This window comes from Ruditapes philippinarum, unplaced genomic scaffold (assembly GCF_026571515.1).
Source record: "Ruditapes philippinarum isolate M1 unplaced genomic scaffold, ASM2657151v2 ctg5604_1_1_1_1, whole genome shotgun sequence".
In the NCBI taxonomy this organism is placed as follows: Eukaryota; Metazoa; Mollusca; class Bivalvia; order Venerida; family Veneridae; genus Ruditapes; species Ruditapes philippinarum.
Window position 1 is genome coordinate 2,517 of NW_026858877.1, and position 13,063 is coordinate 15,579.

At 31.8% G+C, this 13,063-nt stretch overlaps 1 protein-coding gene across 1 annotated transcript in view; it reads right to left on the bottom strand.

Annotated features, from left to right (window-relative positions):
• Positions 1–797: 797 nt before the first annotated feature.
• LOC132754552 (uncharacterized) overlaps positions 798–13,063 on the bottom strand; it is a gene marked incomplete at both ends in the record, with an annotated part of 53,394 nt that continues 41,128 nt past the window's right edge. The window contains 5 exons of the mRNA XM_060745192.1: positions 798–1,038; positions 5,089–5,266; positions 5,783–5,979; positions 10,510–10,767; positions 10,970–11,129. Of these exons, the coding sequence (XP_060601175.1) occupies positions 798–1,038; positions 5,089–5,266; positions 5,783–5,979; positions 10,510–10,767; positions 10,970–11,129 (1,034 nt within the window). The remainder of the gene's footprint in view (positions 1,039–5,088; positions 5,267–5,782; positions 5,980–10,509; positions 10,768–10,969; positions 11,130–13,063) is intronic.

The following is a 13,063-nucleotide window of genomic DNA, read 5'->3' on the forward strand; positions in this document are numbered from 1 at the left end:
CGTATTAACTCAAGAAGTTTTCAAAACATTTTTAAAAAACTTATACGATATAGAAATATGGAAAAAAGGATGTAGATTTTTTTCCTAAGTGCAAAATCTGGTTGTTATTACAAGAAACAGACTAAAATATAGCTGAAATATCAATATATTGTGTTTACTTTAAAAGTGCTGTGTTTGCTTTTATGAAAATTGAATAGGATAGCTGGATTGGATAGATGGATTGATGGATGGATGGCAGGACGGACATCCATCGATCGGTCGGTCGGTCGGTAGGTAGGTCGGTAGTCGGTCGGTCGGTCGGTCGGTAGGTAGGTCAGTAGGTAGGTAGGTCGGTAGGTCGGTCGGTAGGTAGGTAGGTAGGTAGGTAGGTAGGTAGGTAGGTAGGTAGGTAGGTAGGTAGGTAGGTAGGTAGGTAGGTAGGTAGGTAGGTAGGTAGGTAGGTAGGTAGGTAGGTAGGTAGGTAGGTAGGTAGGTAGGTAGGTAGGTAGGTAGGTAGGTAGGTAGGTAGGTAGGTAGGTCGGTCGGTCGGTCGGTCGGTCAGAAGGATTAATTTTCAAACAATTTTTAAAAAAGACGCAAAGGACTGTAGATGCTAATAAAGAATTTGGTAAATAGCCATCCTTTGCAAAGCTTACACAGAATAATTAAACATATTTAAACATGTAAGTATTGTTGCGATAAGTTAAAAATAAACACAAATTGAACATAAACAGTTACTGTGTTACCAGTATGCATTTACATTACACAAGAACCCATAATCTATATTCATTTACAAAAAAAAATAAAAAAACAACAACAACATAGATTTGTATATTAGAATTAACTTACCTAAGCCTATATATCTAAAACACGCTATGCAGAAATCGATGAAGGTGATGTCAATGTTTTGATGTTTTCCGGCTTGAATTGCGAACTCTTCCGACTTTAACGGGTGATTCAAATAAGAAAGGGATGTCAGAAACATACTTCGTTTATTGCACAGTTCTTGTCTAATATTAGAGAGTCCATTTAAATCTAGTGAAAAGCAGGCTGGAGTGTCTGGAACATAATAAATAAAAAGTTATGTTTTTGTTTAGTTTGCATGGTAAAAAATAATAATGTCATATTCCATTACATTTTCAATTTAATGAATATTTTTATACTGTTTAATAGGTTTCGACCAGGAAACAATTGAATGGATCATTTTGTATCTATTTAGGTAGCTTATTAAACTGTAGTAAAGTTTTTCAAGTCTTGGATTCAGAGCTGCGTGGTATCCTATCAAATGTAAACAAACACCGCAAGCTTAGAACAAAAACATGTTTTTGTTAATTCCTCTTTTTGTTGGAAATGATTGAAATCCAGATATATATATATATATATATATATATATATATATATATATATATATATATATATATATATATATATATATATATATATATATATATATATATATATATATATATTATATATATTTAACACTTTCAACAGTATTCCGCTTCATTCGGTGTATGATGCTTGCACAAATATTTTTGTATCATTTCCAACAAAAAGAGAAATACACACACACAAAAATAATTCTTGCGTTCCAAGATGGCGGCGTTTGTTTTTATTTGGTAGGATTCGACGCAGTTGTGATTGCAAGCTCTGATTTTCGTCTTTATATGTTAATATTAACTAAATTTAAAAGGGCGACATAAACATGTCACAGTGATCAGTTTGTCGTTTTCCGCGTTTTCGTGATTTCGTTATTACATCTGGCGCCCCGCGGACCAGAATGCGAAAGCACGAAATATAGACAAAGTTATCGTGGGTTTATTGCGACAAAGTGGTCACTTAGTCATATTTGCGTGTTTTTCTCTTGCGCTCTGCGGACCGAAAATAGGACCTGGCACAAATCAACCTCCATAATGAATTGCAATGTAAAGAAATAATTCACTGGGTTCAATACATTGATATGATCTATCAAAAAATTATTTACATATCCTATTTGTACTGTTTAAAATCATTTCAAATGTGAAATTTCAAAGTCTACAATTTTGTAGCCTTTTTAATTAAGCCACTATATGACCATGCTCGGTATTGGCAAATTAGATCATTACTATGTCAGTCGTCTGATATTTATACAAGGAGTCTGAATCCTAATAGGTCACCTATAACCTTTTTTATTTTTCCTCAGCAAAGGAGTAAGTAAATAAAGACAAAACATCAAGATCACCTAAAATAGAAAAAAGTTCCTACACAAAGAATTCCAAACGGGAAAATTAAAAATGTTGCAGTCTCAGTTTTATTAGGCACAGTAGTGGTAGATTTAAGTCTTTTTTGTAGATTATCTTCGAAATCAATAATTCTAGATACTGTTTCAAAGAAATACATCCGCTGAATAAAATTCAAAATTTAACAAGGCATACAGTGCATAAAGTTTTATTACGGCAAGAAATGAAAATTAAAACTAGAGCAGTAAATTTTCTTTAACTTTGCATTATGAAAGAAAATTATTATTCAATTTGACACAGCTATGATTCGTTTAGGACTTTCTTGTCTGCCTTATGCTCTTTGTGTCAAATTTAACAGCAGATAATTAAAAACTGTAGCAAGCAACACCTCGTTTGGTTTGAAATTAAATCAATATTTGTTTCATTATTCCCTGTCGGGGTGCAAACCTTTCCGTTTATTCTATATGACATGGTTTTACTTTATTTTGTATATGCTGTAACGAAATGATAGAAATTTAGTTCCAGTTATGCCAAATTATTTTACGAAAAATACAGTCTGTTTACTCATTGAAACGTTGTAAACTGTTCGTCGGACATAAATTGTCTTAAAGTTTGTAAAATTACCGAAAATGAAATAAAAATAATGATTGCAAATTAAATAAGTTTTTTTGCACGAGATGCTTTTAATTCACATTTATGTGCAGATTTAGTTATAAGTAAGATATTGACCGCTTAGTTGTCGTGACTTGGTTGATTTATAATTTTATTTAGTCATTCAATGTGAAAGGAAAGGATCTGCTCTTGTTTAAATCTTTAACGAAAGTTTATAAAGACGAATTGAATCTAAGAGTCATTGGATTCTGTCGGCAAACATTCAAATGGCACAGCCATAATCCTGTTTGTAATTCTTGCCATATCTGTAACAGTTGTTTTATCTTTTAATAAATATACAAATATTTAATTCCTAAAGTTATTAGATAAAAAATGTTTCCTCGTATAATTCCTATTTCATTTACGCAGATGCTGTTAGTATTTCCTAGAACATTTTAATCTCTATAACTTCATGAATGTATATGATTAATTAATCTGTAAATGATGTTAACAATTGTTTATTGTTAGAAATGTTCAATCATTTAGTTACGTGTAGGTCCACCGTTGCCGGGTGTTGTAAAAATAAATATATGTATATCCTCATTATGTATGTACATAACACAATGTCACTGTAATAAAATCTACTTATCTTATCCTATCTTATCTTATGTTATCCTATCTTATCAAATCTTTATACATTGTAGTTTAGAATAATCCTCTCAACTCGTTCAATTCACATTTCTTCAAGCCGCAATGTGATTTTAGTGTTTTGTTGAACTTTATTCATGTATGATTGATTAATATAAGAACAATTGAGTTGAAAAAGAATTTCATGAATATCTTTCTGTTATTTATCTCCTTGAAAATGTATAATTACTTATGTCAAACTATGGTACAAACTCTTTAGACACATAAACATCAAACTTTGTGTTACCAAACAAATTCTTTGCTAAATTGTTTTCAAGTCAAATCAAATTAAGAAAACAAAACCCGGTCACTTAAAGATATACTATGCTCATCTTTGAGTAATATAATTATTTTAATCAAAGAAATTTGTTAAAACGTCTTTAATCCTTACTGATTATGGCTTATTTGAATAAAAAAAGGAATTAACAATGTATTGGAGGCAAAATATCCTATTACAGGGCAATTAGAGTTGGTCTTTTCTTAAAAAACTGCCAGTTTTTTTAACGAGACTATATATTTATATTGTGACCATCTATAGTGTGTAGAGTTTTAAACATGACATATCTATTTTGCGTGAAGTCAAAATATGTTTATTTTATATTTAAAAAGAGAATGTGTAGCAATTACCAATAATTCCTGATATCAAATTTGAGCATAGTATATCTTTAATTATATTTTCATTTGCCTCAATGACAGCACATTGTAGCGTTAAAGTACGTATATTTCATTATAGTGTGGTTATCTCAGTTGAAAAGCATCTATGAACAAACTATTCATAGTGATGGACTAATGCACTAGGCAAAATAGAAAAAAGTCGTATCTGTCCGTAATTTAAACAATTATTTGTGCCAAACATGTATGTATGAAATATTATTAACTGTATTTAAACCTGTAATACATCTAAGGAAAGTTACTCTCACTTTTAGATCACCTAACAAAAAGTGACTAAAGTTTAGTTTTTGTGAAAATAAGTTGTTCATTGTCATTTATATGTTGTGATTTTTTTCTATATCTTTAAACCAGTTTTGACCGCAGTTAACATTTATATCACAACAATGATACTTAGACGGCACTTTGAAAATATAGAAACAATTGTATTATTGTCATTAAAGACTTCCATAATAAAATCGTCTACTATAACGTTAAAGTGTTATGCCGACGTCCACTACAGTTCCAATAGTCTGGCTTAATATGATAATCCTTAATGATAAAGGTTAAATGAAAGAAAACTTCAACACTATGTAATAACGCAACATTCATGACAATAACAAAAACAATTGTAAAAAAGAATAATGAAGAACGTGGTTACTGTCCGTTTCGTTCCAAAGTACCAGAGCTATATTTCGAAACTGAACGGACAGCATTAAAGGATTAGATAAGCTAAATTCAAAAGCGTAAAACTGATTAAAATTAGTTAATAAAAACGCACAAACAGAACAGACACAAAAGAAAATTTGATTAATGACTAAAGGAAATTAAATTAAACTAAAGTATTAAAACAAATATCAGCTTGAAAGCTAGCACTCAATGCACTCTGGTTTGAATTAGGATACAAATCGTTTATATAATACTGCAAGTTGCTTTTAAAAAGAATAAGTAATATTCAATTTACCCTCAGCAGTTACAATTGCTCGGAATTTTATCTTTGGTGTCGACATCGTTGTTTTTGGCATTGCTGATAAGAACAACAAGTTTTTATCTGTTTCTAGTACAAATACCCTATCGTTGTACCGCGCGTCAATGATAAATCCTTTGTTACCATCTTTCGATGTTTTAACAATGAGTTCACACTGCGTAAAAATAAAATATATAACGTAGCAATTCATAAACAAAATAACTTGACTAACTTACCAGTTAATTATCATTAAGAACATATACAAACATCACGGCATAAAGTAATGAAATTCATCTAAGGTGAACTAACAAATCAAATTTTCATTTATAGTAGGATTTGAGAACCTTTAAAACTCCAAAAAAGACATTTGGCTACATAACAGCAGAGTTTTGCAAGAACAACACCGTGTTAACGTGAAGTCAGTAACATTACAACAAATTGTAATTTAAACATTTCCCCTTATCAAATTTACAACAAATTAATTGTATTTTAATGTTTACTTATAGAACAAAATTGACTTCAAGGTGATACAAGCTCAAAATTAGTTAAGGAGCCTCATTACAAGATATGTGTCAGGCCAGCATTAATTCAAAGACGTAAATCTTACAAATTATAAAATGATAAATTTACCAACTTACATTGGAACTGTTATAGAACTTAAGGTTTCAGTGATAAAAAATCGAATGCATACCTCAGATAGTGAAACATTTGTGAAAACAAATTTGGCAAACCGTCCTGGTACGAAATTAACAATCCATAGTATGTCATAGTCTAACATTGCCGTTAGAGGGTAACTGAGAGATGTTATTATAGAGGCTTTATCTATGTACTGTACGCTTCGAAAAAACGACTCTTTTTGGTAAGCCGTCGGAAAGGATACCGTAAATACTGTGTTAACAAGAAAACATGTTGTTGATAGCAAGAAGATAATACACTTGTTAAAATGATAAAAAAGAACGAAACAAATTCAAAATCCTGGTATGATTTCCACATACAGAACCGCATTCAACTGCAAAATTGCATGAGGCACAAATGTTAAAATGATGTCATCAATTCACTTAAAATATGTTCAAATCTTTATACTTTAAGTGAATGCAATATAGAGCGAATTATAAACCAGAGTTTTTGAGCACTCAATCACGAGGTTATTTGTCATACTCGTGGGTTGTAAGACCTTGCGTACAACCATGCTGAGTGTTTTTATATATTTTCTTTTTAGAATTATTTCTAGCTTAAAATGTTCTTATCGTGATGATATGCAACATCCGAAATCCTTATACAAACTTGTTATGCCTCGACTTATGTAGTTGGAAACGTAAATGAACCGTTGAAAATTAGCAATGCAAATTCAGAAATTTGTTTTTATTCAAATTCTTCCATGAATTACTAAAGTTTATTTCAATTTTTCAATTCTTAAGTAAACTTGTAGTGCGCTATTTCAAGTACAAGCATTATTTCCCCCTAAAATATCCAGTTAACGCACCCTTATTGAGTAAGCTATTCATCCTAAACACATTTCAAAAGAAAAAAATCCTCATATCTTTTGTATGGTTTCAGCCGAGTAGAAATGCAACTTTACATAATCAACGAATGCGATTTAATATATCAGAAAAATATATTTATACTATTGTCGCATCCGATGACATATATACAATTTAATTTATTTGGCCATTTATATCCGTATATTGCCTGTCCTAAGCAATCAGAATAGAGAATTTAATACCAAAAAATCCTCTAAAGGAGACAGCCTACAGGGAGACCCAATCCGCAATGCTTTTGTTGGGTTATCTAAACATAAGAAGGCTGTAAGATAAGTTAGCAGACTGGTTAATGGGGAAGTAGTAGTAACGACGTAGTACCGTATCAAATTAATTTACGTTCAAACAAATAAAGGTCTTTTTATGACTCAGTACAAAAAGAAAATATAAATCAATCAGACATGTTCCGTATTTATGTAGTTTAAGCACAATGCATCAAGGTACCCCGCAGCACGACGTAATATAACACGCCAAGATAATGTCATATCATTAAAGCTGCGCATACATTTCGATGTAGCCAAAAGTTCTGCTTTGAGATCCACTTTTAGAAGGTTTACTTAGGAAATATAGCAACAATGAGCTGGAACAGATTTAAATCAAAATCGTTGTCCTTTTAGTTGACGCTTTAGTAATGGAAACACTCGGTGCTTGATCATAAAGAGAGTGAACTGGAGATTCAAATTCTAGAACACTGATCTCAAACATTGCTGAATTGGCTCATTGAGCGGGCGTGTTGACCTAGTGTAAAATGACACTTAAGGAATATTTAAGAAATATTTATTTCTTTTTTAAGTATGCAGCTTCATAACGATGAATTATTAGAAAAATCCTATTTAAAAAGGGAATTATAGCCAGAGCCATGGCCCTACGTTGAACTTAAATACTATCTTAATATTCAATGCTTGAAACCAGTGAGTTTCTTCCTGCGTGAGTATATAATATTTGGAATACAATTACACAAACTTTCACTTTTTTAACGAGCGTCGTATTTCTACATCAAACGTTATGACAACTGCTGATAAAAACTTTTTCATGGCCATTTCGCATCTTTCATTTCTGATTGACGTCAAATTTGGATATAATGTCACTAAAAGATGATGAAACAAGTTGGTGGAATATATTGAAAAAAAAAACAACAGATAATAAATCATGAATAAATTAGAAGTACAAATTAGCTTATACGTTTTTTGATCTGCTGCACCGTGTGCATGTTACTATGGGTCTATAATATCACAGAGAACATGCGTTTAGGACAATAATTTGATAAACAGATGCTCAAATTGTAGAAACAATTTTATTATTGCTGTACACATGCAACTATTATAAATAAATGGAATATGAAGATGCAAGACCCTTAGTCATGTTCACTTTTGAACAACGTCGTACTTCCCATACCCAAATTCATACTTGACCTAGAACAAAAACAACCTTTCTTACAAATGTCTGGGATATTTGGATAAAAAAACAGCATGAGGGTTGTTCAAATATGAATACAGTTGAGTCAATTTTCAGTAGTGCTTAACAAAATGTGCCAAAAAATTATCTTAATCCTTCAAAATACACAGCACAATGTTGTATACAAAGGTTTAGTATTAAAGTCGAATTTTAAATGCGGTCTTATTATCGTTTCGATGTATAATGTTCAGACACTGGAAAATAGCCGAACCGAGATTATTTCCCGTTTGCTATTATCTTCCAACAAGGTGTTTTGTGAGCATCGGAAATAGGAACAAGTCACAATGGGCAAGATATGTCGAATAAGGAGGAAAGGAGACAACCTTTTCCTCTTTTAGATTTGTTCGTAAATAGTCGCTTTGTTTGACGAAGCATTGTCATGTAACAACTTGGCAAAACGGAGACCAGTTGCTGGTCGACGGGGTTTTTTTAATTTATAAAGGACCTTGTCTTGCCTTAGTAAAACTTTGCATTTACAGAATTACCCTTTGGTACGGCAATTAGCAAAGCAAAACCTTGATTGGTAAAGAAAATTACACACCTTGCCCGCTCATGGTGCGTTTTGCTTCGCAAGGTCTTTGACTTCCTTTGGGTACCCATATTTTGTTACGTATCTTTTTTCTTGGGCTCATAAAAGTGAACCCATATCTCATCGCCAGTGATGATAATTGCGAAAGATCGGTTGTTGTATGAGGGAAGTGTTTCAACAATTGTTTGGAGATTCTTACCCGAGCAAGTTTTTTTTTCTCTTTTGTAAGGAGATGCAGTATCCATCTGGCACATTTCCTTCTTATTTTAAATCACACCGGAGAATTGTTTTAGCGGCTCCCACAGAGAAACCAACACATAAAGATATATGTTAAGTCTTATTAGTAAATTTTACATCAGTAGCAATTAAATTCTTTACTATCTCAACAGGTTTTGGCGAATTAGCAGTTATAGGACTGTGTGCATAGGGTTCATATTTTACTGAATCCAGACAACTTTTAAATTTCTGACATCACCGTGTTACAGAAAAAAAAGAAAGTTCATTGATCCCATGAACACGACATATTTCATTTAATATGTCTTTCGTCCGTATACCAAGAATACAGCGGTTCTTAAATAATATTGGATTCCAAGTCATGTAGGTATTCGAGGAAATAAAAAAGTAGATGCTTTAGCTAAACAATCATTAAATTTTCAATAAACGGACTTATTATTACCTGCTTGTGACTTTAGACCGGCTATAAATAAACTCGTATCATCTGAATGGAAAGCAAATTGGGACAATGCTGTTTTTAATAAACTTTACGATATTAACCAATCTCTTAATGTGTCATCATCTCTATCTAGAGTTGGACACACTAAAATTACCCACTCTTATCTTCTCATAAATGACAATGCCTCTTTCTGTGTAGGTTGTAATGAAAATTTTACTGTCAAGCATTTTCTTCATTTGAATGTCATGATTTTTCACAAGTCCGTAATAGATTGTATTCTGTAAATTCACTCAAAGAACTCTTTAATATACATCCATCAAAAACATCATTGATTATTTGAAAAAGATAAATTTGTATTCTAGGATCTAATTGGCTCATTTCATTGTCATTTAACATTTTAAGCCTATTATAGCATTCGGCACGATATGGCCAGTTATGTGTTGAAGTTCCGTAAAAATCCAAACAAACAATCAGCGGTTCTTGATATAGGACCGTATTTGATCAATGAAAGGAGACCTTTTCAAATATCTTGTAGAGTAGATAGCGTAAATCGAGCAATTGTTAAAGATAGACTGAACTGATGGAAACATGTATTTTATCAATTGAGAGCTTACACAACCATCAATGCGATACATATACATTGTTCGTGCAAACATGGTCTAAAGCGAGATATTGTCCTAGTTGCATCCATATTTGAACAACCGTCTTTGCCTCTAAAGAGTTTAACTTTCTCCATATTGGGGCTGTATGACCTAGTTTTTGCCCCAAGTAAACCATATAATTTGACATAGAAAACATCAAAACAACATTTCTGATCCATTTCCAGGATATTTGGATCAAACAGTAAACTCTAAAGTGTTGCTTTCATTTTCGGGCTGTGTGACCTAATTTTTGAACCCAAGTGACTAACAATCGAACTTAACCTAGAAATAATCAAACTAACCTTTCTGACCGAGTTATTTATCTTTTTTATTCAATTTATCATAGTCAATTTATATACAACATGCTTAAAGAAAAATAATATTGATAATCTCTTTTACAAACATTTTGTTTGAAGCCTTGTTCGAAAAATAACTGAAAGTGATCTAAAATATATTCATAAATCACCATACGAAAATCCAATACACGCACATAAGAAGTGATACTGCAAAAGACATATCAAACTTTTATATTGCACAGTTGAAAAATTGATATATTATTTCATGAAGGTAATAATGACATACCATTGTTTTGTAGCTTGACAAACCACTGACTGCCTTTTGTAATCTTAGTACTTTTCCATATTCCAAGTTCACTACCCATGTAGTGATAACAAAGTCTCTCTTCATTGATACTGGCAACACTACAACCTTTTGTAGATTTACAAAGATCTTTACATTCCTCAACACTTGTTTTACTAATGAAAGATGAGTTTCCGGATCGCAATTCTTGATCAAGGGGTAGCATTTCAGATGAACTGCTGCTAGTTTGGTCAATGATACCTGTTTACAAAACAGAGCAGTTCTCAGTAATATACATTTATCATAAAGATACCAAAACCAAATGTAAAAGTAACTTAGTAAATAGCAACAAGAAAAGTGAAAAAGTGGCCATCTTTGTAAACAAATTTTAGCTTCATTCAAAATGTTTACAGTCATTATTGAATTAGTCAAAAGAAAATGATCCATTAAACTTTATACTTACTTGTCAATTTACAACCGTAAAACATAAAACTTAAGCATCGTTGTTTATGTGTTGGATTTGCAAGTATTTCATTGAATTTTACGTATCTGGCTTTGATTGGACTAGGAAAAGTAAATGTCTGTTCTGTTGTATTTAAACTTCGGGGATAAATCCGAAATTCCTGAAAATAATGAATTTCAGATACTTGATGAATTACAGTTACTTCCACACCTTTATTTCATTCTTATAAGCAAAAATAGAGCAGATATTATCTACTTTGGAGAAATTGTTTATAATAAAGCACAAAATCTTATTGATTTATTATCTCATGATATTTATAGATTATCGAAACATTGTAGCTTATTATAAATGATATGTGAATATTGTATGTCATATTTATGTAAGTTTCATTTAAGTTCACTTCTAACCCCAATCGCATGGTATGATATTTTTTCATAATTTTAGAGGTAATTTCACACTCCCCTGTTTTGACGAATTCTCAATAAATCCAACGCATATAACCTGTTATTTTGCCGATTAAGTTTCACGTTAAAGTTTAAGACACGCACGATCAATAAATATGCATTCATAGATTGATTTGTTCATACGGTAGTGATCACAAAATGTTGATAATCAATAAAATGTGATAATACGGACTTTAATGAATCGTTTAACATCGGCTTATGTCGGATGGTATCGGAATAACCGGGAACTACTCACGCTTTCTTTTGGCAGTTTATTAGACCTATATTTAGTATATTTTTGTCATGTAAGAGGAAATTTTCCACTATGACGTCATTATTTGATAAGATTTCAATATGTCGTGTTGAATGCACATTCATTAGAGTCAACAACCCATCAGTTAATACATAGCTATACACTTATTGATAGAAAGATAGACAGAAATTTGGGATAAAGTGTATAGACAAGACGCGACAAAATATCCCAATGTCCCTATTATAACAGGAAATGAGGTGGAAGACACAAGTGACCGTAATGGTATTCCTTAAATTCATCACCGAGTATTGCTATTGTTATTTTACTGATGTAAAAACAAACTGTCGACAAGATGGTAAATACCCTTAACTAAGATAAAATAAAATGATTACCATGATTGTCAAACAACTTGAATAATTACCATATAGTAAAACCTTATGGTAACGTTACATTGTAAAAAAAAACTAAACAATCTCTATTTTATATTTTTATTGCTAACATTCCCCTTCGTCGATTTTTTGTGGTTCTAATGGTCTGTTTTGTGTGCTGTGATCAGGAGACAATGCAGATGAATAACAAGAAAATCATTGATGCAAAGCAAAGGCGACGCCAAAAAAAATTGATCAAGTTTTGCTTTTAAAAACTTAACAAAAGATGTGTACTTTATAGCAGTACTATTACATGTGACCTGGAGGCTAGGCCCAGTTAAAGTTAAAACTTAAACCAATAAGAATAGAATCCTGTCTTGCCAAGATGCAAAGACAATTTATAGTTAATTAACCAATCTTTTAAGACTCATGCCATAAGAGAAATTTCTTCAGATTTATTTTACAAGATACAAGGATACCTGAGTCATCAGCATATAATAAAAGCTTATTGCTTAGGGTTGCAGACATGTCATTGACACATATTAGCCATAAAAGAGGACATAAAGTGAACCTCATGGGGACACCATAGGTACTCGGAGCAGTAGTAGAATGAGTAGCAGCCACATCCACCTGCTGTTGTCTATCAGAGATAAGACTTGAACCATGTAAGAATGTAATTATCCGTGGCAGATGTACCGTGGTCGGGTACCAGCGGTAATGGATGTTTGTGTTTGTCCACTCGAGGAATATTGATATATAAACATAAAATAAGTGCAAAGTGTTACTTAAAATGTGTCTTAAGGATATAAAGATATAAGTTTTTGTATGAGGATATACTTTGGTAACTTTAATTTCTATAAAAAAACATTTGTGAACTATTAAAAATATTGGTACATTATGTCTTTATAAATAGCCAAATTTATCATTTCGCAAAAACGAGCTAGCTGCTTTATCATTTCGCACAGAAATAGTGCATTATTGAACTGAGGTAACTGAAAAAAATCATACTGCACGAAAAGTCATGAAATAT